Source organism: Salvelinus alpinus, chromosome 17 (assembly GCF_045679555.1).
Source record: "Salvelinus alpinus chromosome 17, SLU_Salpinus.1, whole genome shotgun sequence".
NCBI classification, from domain to species: Eukaryota; Metazoa; Chordata; class Actinopteri; order Salmoniformes; family Salmonidae; genus Salvelinus; species Salvelinus alpinus.
Genome location: NC_092102.1, coordinates 5,475,046 through 5,494,353, shown reverse-complemented (window position 1 = coordinate 5,494,353; position 19,308 = coordinate 5,475,046). Strand labels below are relative to the sequence as shown.

Here is a 19,308-nt window from a genome sequence, read left to right as displayed (position 1 = left end):
CACTCACAAGACTCCCATTTACTCAATAAATGTTCATTTTGTTCGATAAAGTTTATATCCAAAAACCGTTTTGTTTGAGCGTTTTTGTTCAGTAATCCACAGGCTCAAAGCAGTCCCAACAGGCAGACGGAAAATCAAAAAAGTATCCGTAAAGTTCATAGAAACATTTCAAACGATGTTTATAACCAATCCTCAGGTTGTTTTTAGCCTAAATAATCAATAATATTTCAACCGGACAATGTTGTCAATATAAAAGGTAAACAAGAAAGACGCGCTCTCGGTCGGGCGCATGAAAAAGCTCTGCAACACTGCAGTGTCCATTCATTCAGAGTGGTCTTACTCCCTCATTTTACAGAATACAAGCCTGAAACAATTTATAAAGACTGTTGACATCTAGTGGACGCCATAGGAAGTGCAATTTGAGTCCTAAGTCAATGGATACTGTAATGGCATTCAATAGAAAACTACAAACATAAAAAAATCTGACTTCCTGGATGGATTTTTCTCAGGTTTTCGCCTGCCAAATCAGTTCTGTTATACACACAGACATTATGTTAACAGTTTTGGAAACTTTAGAGTGTTTTCTATCCAAATCTACCAATTATATGCATGTCCTAGCTTATTGGCCTGAGTAGCAGGCAGTTTACTTTGGGCACACTTTTCATCCGGAAATGACATCCGGATGTTAAATTAAATTGATTGGACAGGATTTGGAAAGGCAAACCTGTCTATATAAGGTCCCACAGTTGACAATGCATCTCAGAGCGAAAACCAAGCCATGACGTCGGAGGAATTGTCCGTAGAGCTCCGAGACAGGATTGTGTTGAGGCACAGATCTGGGGAAGAGTAGCAAAACATTTTGGCAGCATTGAAGGACCCCAAGAACACAGTGGGCTCCATCATTCTTAAATGGAAGAAGTTTGGAACCACCAAGACTCTTCCTAGAGCTGAGCAAACTGAGCAATCGGGGGAGAAAGGCCTTGGTCAGGAAGATGACCAAGAAACCTATGGTCACTCTGACAGAGCTCTAGAGTTCCTCTGTGGCGATGGGAGAACCTTCCAGAAGGACAACGATCTCTGCGGCACCACCAAACAGGCCTTTATGGTAGAATGGCCAGACGGAAGCCACTCTTCAGTAAAAGGCACATGACAGACCGCTTGGAGTTTACCAAAAGGCACCTAAAGACTATCAGACCATGAGAAACAAGATCCTCTGGTCTGAAGAAACCAAGATTGAACTCTTTGGCCTGAATGCCAAGCGCCACGTCTGGAGGAAACCTGGCACCATCCCTACGGTGAAGCATGGTAGGGACTGAGAAACTAGTCAGGATCGAGGCAAAGAAGAACAGAGCAAAGTACAGAGAGATCATTAATGAAAATTTGCTACAGAGCACTCAGGACCTCAGACTGGGGCAAAGTTTAACCTTCCAACAGGATAACAACCCTAAGCACACAGCCAAGAAAACGCAGGATTGTCTCTGAATGTCTTTGAGTGGCCCAGCCAGAGCCCGGACTTGAACCCAATCGAACATCTCTGGAGAGACCTGAAACTAGTTGTGCAGCGACGATCCCCATCCAACCTGACAGAGCTTGAGAGGATCTACAGAGAAGAATGGGAGAAACTACCTAAATATAGGTGTGTCAACCTTGTAGCGTCATACCCAAGAAGACTCAGTGTTGTATTCGCTGCCAAAGGTGCTTCAACAAAGTACTGAGTAAAGGGTTTGGATACTTATAAATTAGCAAAAAATAATAATAACCTCTTTTTGCTTTGTCATTATGAGGAATTGTGTATAGATTGATGAGGGAAAAAAACAATTTAATCAATTTTAGAATAACATGCTGACCACACCACTTGCGTCGCGTGCGCAAGAGTTGCAAAATATATTTACACATACATGTTATTCAATCATTGCACCCACACTGATCGCGCACGTCTGCGTAGCCAGTCGCTAAAATAGAACATTGTTCTATTTGTGACACTTGACACGCTGCAAGTCCCGCCTCTCACATCTCCTCATTGGTTTTTAGGAGCATATGCCTATGTGCCAACTCCTCATTGGATTGAAAGATGAACTGTGGTCCACACTCCAGTCCAGTTGGTGGTGGTCATGCACCTTAGTTGGTTGCCAACCAATATATAAAGTCCAAGAAGAAGAAGAAGCCTGAAAGAGGAGGGATTACAAGAAACAACTCAGTTTACCCTTTTATCTGTGGATTCATTGTTGGAGTAGAGGACCTTGTGCATTTCAGGTAAAATAACAACCTAATGTTTATATCCAAGGACAAATTAGCCAGCAACAGCAAGCTAGCTAGCTAAATTGCCATAAATATTTGCTTATCGACCTGTCCCCAAATTAATATAGTTGGTTCAGATTTAATTTTGATATTTCAACCTGCGTGTCCTGGTTGTGTCTGGTGTGGAGGAATAAAATCAACATGCCATGCGGACGCACGCGAGCAATCGGTCTGGTCACCATGTAAGGCTGTAAGATAACAAAATGTGTAAAAAGTCAAGGAGTCTGAATACTTTCCGAAGGCACTGTACATCAAGCGTGTGACTCCACAAACTTGTTGTATGCATATGCTATTTGTTTTGGTTGAGTTTCAGATTGTTTTGGGGTCAATAGAAATGATTATTATTCACCAATCAAATAGCCTGATGGTGAAGTAGACATACTTGGTATTCATATCCCATCAAAAATAAATGAACACATTTCTATAGAAAGTTATCAAAAATAGTTATCATCTGGCAACCATGGAGAGGATCACACTGATTAACTCTTTAGTCATATCACAATTTACTAATGGCCCTGCCTATGACAAACAATTTGTTTTTTATAATTATTTGAGCAAAAAATAATTCACTTTATTTGGAACGGTAAGCCAGACAAAATTAAACTTGCATATATATTGTAACGGTTTTGAGGCCATCACAATATATATAATGAATACGAGTTAGTGTGGCAACAATTATTAATTTAATATTAAAGTATTAAACGTCTCACTAAAAGCTTCAATCATACAAAAGTTACACTTAAATCCAAACTGGTTCTCCAGTAGATGAGTAAAAATGTCTCACTCCTTTGGATTTTTGTTTTTATCCAGATTACAACCTCCCACTAATTCAAAATGAAACCTTGTTCAAACTATCACATTTTCTAAAATAAGCCATACAAAGGTGGTTGCAATACCAGTTTTATTCCCCAGAAAAGTCAGAACAAATATTACAACAAGTATTATGGTTAAACTCAAATATACTGATACTGAGGTTCTCTATCTCGGTTACACCCACCACATCTCATCTCTGGAATGCGGTCTTTAGGTTTTATCACCAAGTCAACTGTCAGCTCAAGCCCCAGAGGCCCAACTTAACCCACAGACAAGAAAGTATTCATTAAACCTTATCTGATGCATAAACAGTATTATTACATAATCTTGTAATTTTGTTCTCACACCTTCTAGTCATGTGTGCAGTAACAGACTCCTGTGACACCGATTGCAATCCTGCCTCTGACATTGGGAACAGTACATCAATATGAAAAGCAGATGAATGAATATACACTACCATTCAAAAGTTTGGGGTCACCTGGAAATGTTCTTGTTTTTGAAAGAAAAGCACATTTGTTCCCCATTAAAATAACATCACATTGATCAGAAATACAGTGTAGACATTGTTCATGTTGTAAGTGACTATTGTAGCTGGAAACAGCAGATTTTTTTTAAATGGAATATCTATATAGGCGCATAGAAGCAATAAAACGGGCCTTCTTTAGACTAGTTGAGTATCTGGGGCATCATAACTCAGGTAAAACAAGTGTTGATAGGCATAACATCATTTTCAGTAAGCCAATTATGCTGTTGGCAGTGGTGAGACGCAGACATAATACTCATGTTACATTACTCTTAAGAAAGTTACTGCAATTGTGCCGGAGAGAGTCAAATGACAACGGCCACCTCCTCTGCGTCCCGTTCCCCCCAGCCGAGTTTGTGAGAGGGTAGTCAAAATGATCCAATTTTCCTGTGCCGGTGGAGAACAAGTTGTAACAGGTCACTCCGGGAGTCAGGGGTGTAAAGAACGAGAAGAGTGAGAGATCTTTGCTCTCATCCTTCTAGACCTATCGGCTGCCTTTGATACTGTGAACCATCAGATCCTCCTCTCCACCCTCTCCGAGCTGGGCATCTCCGGCGCAACCCACGCTTGGATTGCGTCCTACCTGACAGGTCGCTCCTACCAGGTGGCGTGGCGAGAATCTGTCTCCGCACCACGTGCTCTCACCACTGGTGTCCCCCAGGGCTCTGTTCTAGGCCCTCTCCTATTCTCGCTATACACCAAGTCACTTGGCTCTGTCATATCCTCACATGGTCTCTCCTATCATTGCTATGCAGACGACACACAATTAATCTACTCCTTTCCCCCCTCTGATAACCAGGTGGTGAATCGCATCTCTGCATGTCTGGCAGACATATCAGTGTGGATGACGGATCACCACCTCAAGCTGAACCTCGGCAAGACGGAGCTGCTCTTCCTCCCGGGGAAGGACTGCCCGTTCCATGATCTCGCCATCACGGTTGACAACTCCATTGTGTCCTCCTCCCAGAGTGCTAAGAACCTTGGCGTGATCCTGGACAACACCCTGTCGTTCTCAACTAACATCAAGGCGGTGACCCGTTCCTGTAGGTTCATGCTCTACAACATTCGCAGAGTACGACCCTGCCTCACGCAGGAAGCGGCGCAGGTCCTAATCCAGGCACTTGTCATCTCCCGTCTGGATTACTGCAACTCGCTGTTGGCTGGGCTCCCTGCCTGTGCCATTAAACCCCTACAACTCATCCAGAACGCCGCAGCCCGTCTGGTGTTCAACTTTCCCAAGTTCTCTCACGTCACCCCGCTCCTCCGCTCTCTCCACTGGCTTCCAGTTGAAGCTCGCATCCGCTACAAGACCATGGTGCTTGCCTACGGAGCTGTGAGGGGAACGGCACCTCCGTACCTTCAGGCTCTGATCAGGCCCTACACCCAAACAAGGGCACTGCGTTCATCCACCTCTGGCCTGCTCGCCTCCCTACCTCTGAGGAAGTACAGTTCCCGCTCAGCCCAGTCAAAACTGTTCGCTGCTCTGGCACCCCAATGGTGGAACAAACTCCCTCACGACGCCAGGTCAGCGGAGTCAATCACCACCTTCCGGAGACACCTGAAACCCCACCTCTTTAAGGAATACCTAGGATAGGATAAAGTAATCCTTCTAACCCCCCCCCCCCTTAAAAGAGTTAGATGCACTATTGTAAAGTGGTTGTTCCACTGGATATCATAAGGTGAATGCACCAATTTGTAAGTCGCTCTGGATAAGAGCGTCTGCTAAATGACTTAAATGTAAATGTAAATGTAATCTTATGAGGAATGAGAGTTCTGAATAGACTCAGCGGGAGTCCCAAATGACATCCTATTTACTTTTGCACTACCCTATTCATTGTGCACTATATAATGAATAGGGTTCTATTTGAGACACTACCTAAGTCACATCCAATCGCTTTAATTACTTACAGTAAGATCAGAGGCTGACCATCTCGGGAACTTCAGTCCCTGGAATAACATTATCTTCTGTTAAACTCTGTTCAGGAGGCTTTGGGGCATTGCACTGCGCCTTGAGTGAATTCTTAAGGCTCCCAGTACAGAGGACCTTGTTATAAGTTAATGGTTCTAATTTTGATCCAGGAAAAGAGAAAGAATTTAGGGGAAATTCTGTAGGAATCCATAAATGTAATCCTGTCTGGGATTAATTCCTGACCGCTGTAGAAAGTGCTGTGATTTATTTGATTCATTAGGATCCCCATTATCCGACACCAATGGCGACAACTTGTCTTACTGACTGTGGTCTGACAAAACAAAAAAGACATTACAGTCAAAAGACTTTACAATTTACATTCATTTAAAACATTAACCTGTAGTGTGCGTTTATATATCAGGAGGCAGGTAGCCTAGTGCTTAGAGCGTTGGGCCTGTAACTGAAAGGTTGCTAGATCGAATCCCAGAGTTGACAAGGTAAAAATAATTCGTTCTGCCCCTGAACAAGGCACTTAACCCACAGTTCCTAGGCTGTCATTGTAAATAAGACTTTGATCTTAACTGACTTGCCTAGTTAAATAAAAAACAATTAAAAAAAATCTGTTGAACATGCGTGTCGGTAAATGCACACAACAAGTAGGTCACATGGGGACGAGGTGTTGCTTGATATGTTTTTCGAAACCAGGTTTGCTGTTCACTTGCGCTATATAAATTGGAAGAGAGTTCCATGCCAGGGGGTGTAGTCAGAATGTGGCAACGCTTAATCTATTATTTAATGTAATGTCTAATCAAAGGGACTCTGCCTGGGCTGAGGGGGGCATTTATCATGGGGGAACATCTCCTATAGTGACTCAGGACTATTGCTTCTTTTTCTGCTGAGTGACTTCAGAAAGTTTTCATACCCTTGACAAATTCCCCATTTTGTTGCTGAATTAAAAAATTACCCCATAACAAAGTGAAAACATGTTTTTAGAAATTATTTCTAATTTATTAAATTAAATAGAGACAAATGTAAATGAAATAAGTATTCACATCAATGTGTCAACTTTGTTGAAGCACATTTGGGAGCGATTACAGCTGTGAGTCTTTCTCGGTAAGTCTCTAAGAGCTTTCCACACCTGGATGGGGCAACATTTGCCAATTATTCTATTCTAAATTATTCTAGCTCTATAAAATTGGTTGTTGATAATTTCTAAACAGCAATGTTCAGGTCTTGACAAAGATTTTCAAGTCGATTTAAATAAAAACTGTAGCTCGGCCACTCAGGAACATTCAATGTCTTCTTGGTAAGTAACTCCAGTGTAGATTTGGCCTTGTGTTTTAGGTTATTGACCTGCTGAAAGGTGAATTCATCTCCCAGTGTCTGGTGGAAATCATACTGAACCAGGATTTCCTGTAGGATTTTGCCTGTGCATAACTCCATTACATTTATTTTTCATTCTGAAACTCCCCAGTCCTTAATGATTACAAGCAAACGCATAACATGATGCAGTCACCACTATGCTTGAAATTATGGAGAGCAAAACTCTGTAATGTGTTGAATTGGATTTGCCACAAACATAACACTTTGTATCCAGGACAAAAAGTTTAAGTGTATTGCTTGGCCACATTTTTTTCAGTATTACTTTAGTGCCTTGTTTCAAACAGGATGCATGTTTTGGAATATTTGTGTTCTGTCCAGGCTACTTTCTTTTCACTATTTCAATTAGGTTCGATTTTTGGATGAAAAACAATGTTGTTGATCGATCCAGCTTTCTCCTCTCACAGCCAATAAACTCTGTAACTGTTTTAAAGTCACCATTGACCTCATGGTGAAATCCTTGAGCGGTTTTCTTCCTCCACGGCAACTGAGTTAGGAAGGACGCCTGTGTCTTTGTAGTGACTGGCAGTATTGATACAGCATCCAAAGTGTAATTACTAACTTCACCATATTCAAAGGGATATTCAATGTCTGCTTTTTTTTGTCTTTGTGTTTGAAATTCACTGCTCGACTGAGGGACCTTATAGAAAATGGTATGTGTGGGGTACAGAGACAAGGTACTCATTCAAAAATGATTTATTTTGAACAATGTTATTGCAAACAGAGTGAGTCCATGCAACTTATTATGTAAATTGTTAAGCAAATCTCTACGCCTGAACTTATTTAGGCTTGCCATAAAGGGGTTGAATACTTATTGACTCAAGACATTTCAACAATTTATTTTTATACATAAAAAATTGAAAAACACATTTCCACTGACATTATGGGGTATTGTGATTAGGTGTAATCTCAATTTAATCTATTTTAGATTCAGTCTGTAACACAACAAAATGTGGAAAAAGTCAAGGGGTGTGAATAGAAAGTATGACTTTTTCCACAATTTGTTGTGTTAGACTGAATTTGAAATTGATTTAATTGATATTATAAGGTCCTTCAGTCATGCAGTGAATTTCAAACACAAACATGAATGGGTAAAAAAGCAGACGTTGAATATCTCTTTGAGCATAATTGAGTGTTATCTACGGCTCTGCAATGGGCCGTATGTGTGTGTAAATATGTGTGTGTATGTGGGCTTGTGTGCATACTGTAGGTGTATTCAGTATGTTTATATTACGTACACTGAACTCAATGTGGTCCTAATCTATACTTCCTTACTTTCCTCAACTCATGTCCTTATTTGGTATTTTTGTCTTTCACTGCAGTGCTACAAATCTCATGGGTCCTCCCCTCCTCAAGGGTGCAGCAGTCTGTCAGCTGGCTCACCTACAGCAGCTCCACCGACTCTCAACAGAGCACTCGCCAAAGGGAAAAGCTTCAGGTACTCATACAGTAGAACATCTTCTCTTGTTCTTCCTGCCCCTCTTGTTTAAATGGGCCGCTCCAGTCTACAGAAGTGGATGCAGCCAAGTAAAATGTACAATATGGCACAATGTAAACAGCGCTTTCATGGAATGTAAAGAAGATTTATGATGATTGCAGTTGGTAAAAAATATGTTAATGTGCATCTAGGCTCCGGTACCAGACACAAAGGCCCTTATCTGCATCTCTAAAAGCAGACGGAGTCGGGACATTCCCGTTTGATTTACAGTTTAACAGAGTTAGCAGCTAACATGAAAATCACACTGATGGCTTCACAACAGATGGGGAAAATTAATATTTTTATCTTCAAAAAAGATTTAAATTGCAATAGATGTTGGTATATGATCCCCAATGTATTCATGTGACATGTGTTTCTTTATAGTCTCCTGTTTCTCTTTGTTGTTTTTTTACTAGTAAAGACCTTCCCCCTTGTCCTCCCCCCCCAAAATCAGGAACACACTGTTGCGGAGAAGTAGAAACTACAACGTGCTCATTTAAGCGTCTATAACCATTGACCCATTTGTGACCCATTTCAATGTTTTCTGTTTCTGTCACGTATTATTTTCCCTGGCTCATTCCAGGAGTAGCTCCCTGTCCCTCAGTCCAGCCCAAAGACACCAGGACACTCATCACTTCAGGACCCTGCCAATCTCTCGAGGACCAAGGGTTGCTGGCCCCGCCTATCAGCACCTGCAAGAGAAAGAGTCTACAGAGATGGAGGCGGAGTCTTTAAGAGGGTAAGCACCTGGATGTTCTGCTTTCCTTTGAAACTGAATGAGGACAGTGTTGATAGCAAGGTTGTTTGGTCTTGATAAAAGTCCGTTTGAATCATGTGTTTTGAAATAATATTCATAAATCTTCTGTTTACCTTGAGCCACCTTGAACTAAGTTAACTTAAATGGCGTAACACTCCATGGGTCACATCTTGCATTTTTATTTTGAACAAAAACAAGTGGGTTGAGCCTTGGGCTGGCCTTCTGGGCATGGTGTGCCTTCCCGCCTACTCGAACAACCCTGCTGGAACGTCGCCCCGGCGCTTGAGACGAAGTGAAAGTCAGAGCAGACCAAACTAGCTACCTTATTTTCAGATAAACTGTCCTGGTAGCAGGGACAATGTTTTCAGAAAATGTTGACAGAAACAAACATCGTTCTTGGATCTGAATCAACTCGACCACAAAAAGAGAAGACAAAGTGAGAAAAAGACTGCCCATGACCATAAACCAGATAAACATTGGAATTAATTTTGAAAGGTGGAAAATGGAGTGAAATGGCCACTGTTCTCATGGACTGGTAGGTAAGGGTTGTTGTGTTTTTAACCTTAGTGTGTTCAATGTTCAAGCTAGCTAACACTGCTACTTAGCTAGCTAACATCTGTATTTGGACTGTTTTGTACTCAAAGTAATCTAACGATAGCTACATCATGTAGCTACACTGCACAAACCCCACAAGATGCCCAAGGCATTTATTTAAACTGGCTAACGCTAGCTGGCTAAAGCTAGATATGCAGATTGTTGACATAGTAGTGTGTGTGGTTGTTGATTTTTGGCCCCGAACCACCCCATAAAATGCATCAATCTAGCTATAAATGAACATCACACATACATGGATTTCTCATGGAGATACTGGTGGAGAAAGTTGGATTTCAAGAACCTAAGATTAGGCTGGACAATAGAACAAGTCAAAATTTACCCAAGGCTGAAAAACGGCAAAAGAACGTTGGCTGAGCACGAACGCTAGCTCGAGGCCACAGCAAATGAATTGAAACGGAACTTCGGAGAGCCTCTTCTGACTGGAGTGATGCTTAGAATTCCATTTCTCCTAAATGGCACAAGCAAATGTATCCCTTTTTTATTTTACAACTACAATCTGTTCGTCGTACGAAACTGGGAAAAAACCGACTTGTGTAGAAAGTAAACATCCGCACCTCGATGGTGTCAACTGTGCTTATGTCTGCGTAATGAGGAAGTAGGGAAAAAATGAAAACTTCTGACTATTTCTGGTCTAGTGATCGATGACAACTGCGGTTGCTGGCCAGATTTACATAATTACAAAGAGGAGATTCTCCTGATTTTAAAATGGTGTCTGACTTGAAAAAAATCTAAATATACACATTGCGAGATATTTTGTGAAATTAACAGACATACCTATATTTCCCCTATAGGAAACAATGGGATGACCTCAGAGTTCATGAGTCATTTTTTGTTGTTGTTGACGTTTTAACTACCAGCAATTGGTAACAGCATTGTACACTGCCCAAACTTACATCATTAGCAATAATAGGTTATCGTGATTAAAATGGTGTAGAACTTCAAATCATTAAAATACATACATTTTGAGACATTTGGCAAAATAGACAGACATGTCCCTATTTCCCCAAAACAATGGCAGTCAAATCAAATGTTATTGGTCACATACACATGGTTAGCAGATGTTATTGGTCACATACACATGGTTAGCAGATGTTATTGGTCACATACACATGGTTAGCAGATGTTATTGGTCACATACACATGGTTAGCAGATGTTATTGTGAGTGTAGCGAAATGCTTGTGCTTTTAGTTCCGACAGTGCAGCAATATAAACAAGCAATCTAACAACTCCACAACAACTACCTAATACACACAAATCTAAGTAAAGGGATGGAATAAGGATATGTACATATCAATATATGGATGAGCAATGACAGAGCGGCATAGGCAGGATGCAATAGATGGTATAAAATACAGTATATACATTTGGGATGAGTAATGCAAGATATGTAAACATCATTATTAAAGTGGCAATAATAAAGATAATAGTGAAACATTTGTTAGAGTGGCTAATGATTTCAAGTCTGACTGATGGCCTTGAGATAGAAGCTATTTTTCAGTCTCTCGGTCCCAGCTTTGATGCACCTGTACTGACCTCGCCTTCTGGATGGTAGCGGTGTGAACAGGCAGTGGCTCGGGTGGTTGTTGTCCTTGGTGATCTTTTTGGCCTTTCTGTGACATCGGGTGTTGTAGGTATCCTGGAGGGCAGGTATTTTGCCCCCGGTGATGCATTGTGCAGACCGCACCACCCTCTGTTGAATCCTGAGCTGTAGACAATAAACAGCATTCTTACATAGGTATTCCTCTTGTCCTGATGGGATTGTGCAGTGTGATGGAGATTGCATCAACTGTGGATCTATTGGGGCGGTATGCAAATTGCAGTGGGTCTAGGGTGACAGGTAAGGTGGAGGTGATATGATCCTTGACTAGTCTTTCAAAGCACTTCATGATGACAAAAGTGAGTGCTACGGGGCGATAGTCATTAAGTTCAGTTCCCTTTCCCTTCTTGGATACAGGAACATTGGTGGCCATCTTGAAGCATGTTGGGACAGCAGACTGGGATAGGGAGAGATTGAATATGTCCGTAAACACACCAGCCAGCTGGTCTGCGCATGCTCTGAAGACGCGGCTAGGGATGCTGTCTGGGCCGGCAGCCTTGCGAGTGTTAACACGTTTAAATGTCTTACTCACGTCGGCCACGGAGAAGGAGAGCCCAGAGTCCTTGGTAGCAGGCCGCGTCGGTGGCACTGTAATATCCTCAAAGCGGGCAACGAAGGTGTTTAGGTTGTCTGCAAGCAAGACGTCGGTGTCCGTAACGTGGCAGATTTTTATTTTTGTAGTCTGTGATAATCTGTAGACCCTGCCACATACGTCTCGTGTCTGAGCCGTTGAATTGATACTCCACTTTGTCCCTATACTGACATTTCGCTTGTTTGATTGCCTTGGGAATAACTACACTGTTTGTTATCGGCCATATTCCCAATCATCTTTCCATGGTTAAATGCGGAGGTTTGCGCTTTCAGTTTTGCGCGAATGCCGCCATCTATCCATGGTTCCTGGTTAGGGTAGGTTTTAATAGTCACAGTGGGTACAACATCTCCTTTGCACTTTCTTATAAACTCATTCACCGAATCAGCATATAAATCTATGTTATTTTGGAGGCTACCCGGAACATGTCCCAGTCAGCATGATCAAAACAATCTTGAAGCGTGGATTCCGATTGGTCAGACCAGCGTTGAATAGTTATTGTCACAGGTGCATCCTGTTTGAGTTTCTGCCTATAGGAGGGGAGGAGCAAAATGGAGTCAAGGTCAGATTTGCAGAACGGGAGGCGGGGGAGGGCCTTGTATGCATCGCGGAAGTTAGAGTAGCAGTGATTCAGTGTTTTGCCAGCCCGGGTACTACAATCAATATTCTGATAGAATTTAGGTAGCATTGTTCTCAAATTTGCTTTGTTAAAATCCCCAGCTACAGTAAATGCTGCCTCAGGATATATGGTTTCCAGTTTGCAAAGAGTCCAGTGAAGTTCCTTGAGGGTTGTCATGGTATCGGCTTGAGGGGGGATATACACAGCTGTGACAATAACCGACAAGAATTCTCTTGGGAGATGATACGGTCGGCATTTGATTGAGGTATTCTAGGTCGGGTGAAAAAAAGGACTTGAGTTGCTGTATGTTATTACAATTACACCGTGAGTCATTAATCATCAAACATACACCCCCGCCCTTCTTCTTACCGGAGAGATGTTTATTCCTGTCGGCGCAAGGCATAAAGAATCCCGGTGGCTATACCGACTCCGACAGCATGTCCCTAGAGAGAATCCCTGATATCTCTCTGGAAAGCAACCCTTGACCTAATTTCATCTACCTTGTTATCTAGAGACTGGACATTACCGAGTAAAATACTCGGAAGCGGTGGGTGGTGTGCGCGCCTCCGAAGTCTGACCAGAAGGCCGCTCCGTCAGTCTGAAAGTTCTAAGATCCGTCTTTTATTTAACCAGCTTACCATTTATCTACTACCATTTGCCTTTTTGTGTTTAATATTTTGTGTTTTGTAATCTAGCGGTTGAGAGCGTTGGGCAGTAATCGAAAGGTGGCTGGTTTGAATCCCCGAACCATCTAGGTGAAACATCTTTTGATGTACCCTTGAGCAAGGCACTTATCCTAGTCGCTCTGGATAAGAGCGTCTGCTAAAATGTAAACATAAACTACGTCTCTATGTGAAAGCGTGGCAATATCTTAACTTTTCATTATTCATGGCAGGCAGCACACCCCTGAAAACGAACTGCTCAGCAAAGCAAAGGCTCTTTTGAGAGCTACCAGATTTAGAAAAAAATAAGCAGATATTCAGTGTCTGTGTTTATATCTTAACGGGGTGTTACTTTGGCAGATGTCACACATCTAAATAAATTGTACAAAAAAATGATTTAACTAAATGTATGATGTTTGAGTTTCATTCTTTGTTATTTAGCTATTCTGAGTAATTACTACTTTAGTCAGGATATACACATTATTCAGTATTACTGCAGTTGCTAAATAATTCCAATAAATAGCAGCATAAGACCACAAATGAAATTTCAGAAGATCATTATTCTCCCCGGATACACCACTTCCCTCACAGGAAAACTTTTTTCTGTCCCTTTCTACACGCAAGAGGAAGGACTGAAAAAGCATTTAACAGATTGCTATGAGGTAATATAATGATGATTCATGTTTAATATTACCTGTTTTTATGCTCAGGTTCTGAAATTATATTTCATTACTATAACGATGATCAATAAGCCTGAACATTAATTCAGTCACCTCTGGTCAACAAAAACATATCTTCCCAGGGCATTTATTGTCAAATTCATCAACCAGCATTGACCCACTCAACAAGCCCCGCCAAAAGTTTGTGCCTTCTGCGGCAGCGAGGGTATGTTGAGGTAAATTTGCTTCCGCGAGGGTTGCGTGATGTCATTTATTGGTGGCTGGAAGAAGCACTCTTGTCTTTTCTATTCAAGGCTCTTTACTCATAATATATGTTAAGAGTTTTTTTTATGCATGTCTACTAGGGTTGAGGTTAGCGCATCTGTCTAGTGATTATTTGGCAGAGGTTCAATACCTGCTATAGTCACTATTTTTTGGGCTCTCCCAAAAGCAACACATGCCTAATACAAGATATTTATAGCTACCTGTAATGAGTGACCATTTTAGAAAATCATGGTACATATAGTCTTTGGTTGCATGCTATTTTATGTCAATCATATTCTGCTATAGCCTATAAATGATGCTTCGTGGTCTTATGCTGCCATCTATTGGAAATATTTATCAATTAAAAGTAATTTACATAGAGACATTGGTGAGGCAGCTGAGAAATATAGTGTATTTTTCTTATTCATTTCTGGTCTTAAACCTGCCTATCCCAGCAAATTACTGGACTTTCACATATAGGTTACTAGGTCACACCCAGTTCAAACCATATTTGAAAAATAAAATGTGGCTTGTTTATTAAGTGTTCTGCCTTGCAATAATAAATACCATAAAATACCTAATAACAACAAAACTGCAAAATACTTACATAGGTTTTGATTAAAATAACAATCAAAATGCTACTTAGAACTATAATGGTATTTACTAACATAATATTATTATAAAAATCTTTTTAAAGTGTTCTAGGCTACCTTACCCAAGAATTAGGGTTTAGGGTTAAAGCTAAAATAGGTTATACCTATTGTTAGGGGTTAGGGCTAAAATAGGTTATATGTAGGTTTAGGATTTTAAAGCAAAAAAACAGTATGGGTTTATAGCTCTCTTGCTCCTCCCTGTGGCCTTCTGTGGGTACTACGTAACTCATTAGTGACACTTGCTAGGCTCATAATCTGAGGTAGCAACTGCGTCAGAACTACAAATCAATGAGCTAGACCTATCCATTTGGTTTGCAACTCAGTGAACCTGCGCAGCATTCGCTCAATTTGATGCCAACTAACAAACAGATTTCGACGCATATCAAATTACCTAGTAGCTATAAAAAGTAATTTTTTAATTAAGAAATGTCTTCTGGCTGTTTAAATGGGCCACATTTTGAAAAAGAGGACAGGGACATGCGTTTTGTTAAGGTTTACATCTTTTTTCTGAAAAAAAATATGGTTAACCATGACCAGAAAATGTTTAACGTTTGATGGCTATGCACCAGCCATAATTAGCACTGTGGGTCACAACAATGTGTACCCAGGCAAACAGTGAACTTGTGCACCAAGTAGCTGTAACCTTGTTATTAATAAATTACCTGATGTATGAGTTCACCGTGGACAGGTCTTATTGCCAACAATAGCGAAGCAGGCATTGTGATGTTCAACAGTGGGCTTGGAATAGAACAGTTGGAAGGCGAGTTGGTTCCATGGTGCTCAAAGAACTAATAGGAGCTGTCAGGGTGAAAAATGCCCTAAAATAAGGTCTGTTTTTTTGTGATTACTTCAAAACTACAGCAAGCAGTTTATATCCAAAATAAGTGTTAAAAATGTATGCCTACTAAGGTTGTAGAAGTTGTGGTTGTGAAATAATCAATGCCAAAAGACAGTTGCGAAATGCTGTGGATTTTTCTGTTACGCTTTGTGATTCAATGATTATTTGGTTGGTAATCGACCAAAATAGTTAGCGACATGAAACTGTTTGCCTGTTCAGCACAGTGTCTACATAGCATGGCATTGATTCCTACTGTGAACTGCCCAACTTGAAGGACTGAATGACTAACCGACATGGTCAGTCAAGTAAACAACGGCTCATCTGGATGACATATTGGTAGAATATGGGCCAGGGATGGGAAACTCCAGTCCTCGGGGGCGATAAAACAGATGATAAAACTAATTGCATCCTAAACTGAAGATCATGATTACAGTGGTTTGCGAAAGTATTCACCCCCATTGGCATTTTTCTTATTTTATTGCCTTACAACCTGAAATTAAAATGTATTTTTGGGGGGTTTGTATCAATTGATTTACACAACATGCCTACCACTTTGAAGATGCAAAGTATGTTTCCTTGTGAAACAAACAAAAAATAAGACTGGACTTGAGCGTGCATAGTAATGCACGCTCAAGTCCATTCACCCCCCCGAAGTCAATACTATGTAGAGCCACCTTTGGCAGCAATTACAGCTGCAAGTCTCTATAAGCTTGGCACATCTAGCCACTGGGATTTTTGCCCATTCTTCAAGGCAAAACTTATCCAGCTCCTTCAAGTTGGATGGGTTCTGCTGGTGTACAGCAACCTTTAAGTCATACCACAGATTCTCAATTGAAATGAGGTCTGGGATTTGACTAGGCCATTCCAAGACATTTAAATGTTTCCCCTTAAACCACTCAAGTGTTGCTTTAGCAGTATGCTTAGGGTCATTGTCCTGCATTGTCCTGCTCAAATCCCTGGAAGACTGAAACAGGTTTCCCTCAAGAATTTCCCTGTATTTAGCGCCATCCGTCATTCCTTCAATTCTGACCAGTTTCCCAGTCCCTGCCGATGGAAAAACATCCCCACAGCATGGTTCTGCCACCACCATGCTTCACTGTGGGGATGGTGTTCTTGGGGTGATGAGGTGTTGGGTTTGCGCCAGACATAGTGTTTTCCTTGATGGCCAAAAAGCTACATTTTAGTCTCATCTGACCAGAGCACCTTCTTCCATATGTTTGCGGAGTCTCCCACATGCCTTTTGACGAACACTAATCATGTTTGCTTATTTTATTCTTAAGCAATGGCTTTTTTCTGGCCACTCTTCCGTAAAGCCCAACTCTGTGGAGTGTATGGCTTAAAGTGGTCCTATGGACAGATACTCCAATCTCCACTGTGGAGCTTTGCAGCTCTTTCAGGGTTATCTTTGTCCTCTTTGTTGCCTCTCTGATTAATGCTCTCTTTGCCTGCTCCATGAGTTTTGGTGGGCGGCACTCTCTTGGCAGGTTTGTTGTGGTGCCATATTCGTAAAAAATTCTAATAATGGATTTAATGGTGCTTTGTGGGATGTTCAAAGTTTTGGATATAACAATCTTTAGCTGGTATTGGGACATGAGGGACGAGTCCGAGTCTGTGGGGGTGGATGGCACTGTGGGAAAACATGAACAAATTGTTAGTCAATAGTACATGGTACAATTCAATGTCATATTCCCATGTACTGTACACCCTACTGTATCCTGTGCATATGCAAAATAAACATTGATTATGACTTCAACTACTTCCTCTTCTTCAATGCTCTCCAGGGTTGTGAATCTCCATCAATGCTCTGTTGACCACGGCTAAATGGGGGGGGGGGGCATTACTACCAAATAAGTCAGTGTCACAACAGTGTCCTTTACATAGGATGTGGTGTTGTGCTGTAACCAGTGTAACATGTGTCATGCTAATGTAACCATTATATTATAACAGGGATGGGCAACTCCAGTCCTCGGGTGCCTGACTAGTGTCACACTTTTGCACCAGCTAACACTTGACTCCAATAATCAACTAATCATGATCCTCAGTTTAGAATGCAATTACTTTCATCAGCTGTGTTTGCTAGGGGAAAAGTGTGACACCACTCTGGCCTCCGAGGACTGGAGTTTCCCGTCCCTCAACCATAGTCTACCGATATGTAGTGCCGAAGAGCCATTGTTTACTTGACTGACCACATTATTATTCATTCAGTCGTTCAAGTAGGTCAGTTCACAGTTGGAGTTAATGGCAATGTGCTGAACAGGCAAACATAGCTTTATGTAGCTAACTATTTTGGTCGATTACCAAACAAATAATTCTTGAATCACAAAGCATAACAACCAATTCTGGTCCCGCTTCATAAAGCCTTCATAAGCACTACATAAATGTGTCACAAATCACCTATAACCACATGTCATGCTTTATGACATAATTTGACAATCACCCATGTTAAATGTGTCATACTCCTATGTCGCATATGACAAACATGTGCGTTTAGAAAGGATGACATGTTGTGCTGCAGGATGACACATGCTCTAAATAGAAGTCATGTTGGTCACACCAGGCATCACCTTGGTGAAAGGGCCCAACATAAGGAAATTGAAAGTGTCTTTATTCTGGAACCAAGTTACTTGTTCCTCAGTACACAGACACTCACACAACAATCTAACGAGCCATATCGTGCAGTGCTGGGACCAGTCAGTTCTTTGACACATTCGCCCTCTTCCTCGCTGAAAGATCAGCCACAAAATGTTGACACCCTTTGTAACCAGTTGTAATCAAGCCCTGGTCTCCAGTATGAGAACAGAAGAGGAATACCTGGTGGCTAGGTAGTACCAGATAGGACCAGGTAGGACTACAACAAATCACCTTGGCTTTGACAAACACAAATGCAAGCTTTGCAGGTACAGCAACCCATCTAAGTACTTCTCACACCCTACAGTAACTTGTGGATTATTGGAACCTTCATCAATCGGCTAAACATTTATAGGCTATTTATTGACACTTTATGTAGTGTCCTGTAATACATATTTTGAATTGAGACTCCTTTGGTCATTCATAACATAACATTCATAACATATACAGTTGAAGTCGGAAGTTTACATACACATTAGCCAAATACATTTAAACTCAGTTTTTCACAAATCCTGACATTTAATCCTTGTAAAAAGTCCCTGTTTTAGGTCAGTTAGGATCACCACTTTATTTTAACAATGTGAAATGTCAGAATAATAGTAAAGAATGATACATTTCAGCTTTTATTTCTTTCATCACATTCCCAGTGGGTCAGAAGTTTACATTCACTGAATTAGTATTTGGTAGCATTGCTTTTAAATTGTTTAACTTGGGTCAAACGTTTCAAGTAGCCTTCCGCAAGCTTCCCACAATAAGTTGGGTGAATTTTGGCCCATTCCTCCTAACAGAGCTGGGGTAACTGAGTCAGGTTCGTAGGCCTCCTTGCTCACACACGCTTTTTCAGTTCTTCCCCCAAATATTCTATAGGATTGAGGTCAGGGCTTTGTGATGGTGTTAAGGGAATTAAATAATTCCTCTATGTACTCATTAATTAAAATCAATCTGTCTATTTATAAGAATTTGTAAGATACTTATTAACATAAAATAGACAGGATACAGTCTTATTAAAATTAGATAATAGTATTT

General features: G+C 41.1%; 1 protein-coding gene across 1 annotated transcript in view; it reads left to right on the top strand.

The window, feature by feature from the left end:
- LOC139542004 (pro-neuregulin-3, membrane-bound isoform-like) overlaps window positions 1–19,308 on the top strand; it is a 371,276-nt gene that overhangs the window by 334,608 nt on the left and 17,360 nt on the right. Inside the window, exons 7-8 of the mRNA XM_071346985.1 lie at window positions 8,246–8,361; window positions 8,984–9,139. Of these exons, the coding sequence (XP_071203086.1) occupies window positions 8,246–8,361; window positions 8,984–9,139 (272 nt within the window). The remainder of the gene's footprint in view (window positions 1–8,245; window positions 8,362–8,983; window positions 9,140–19,308) is intronic.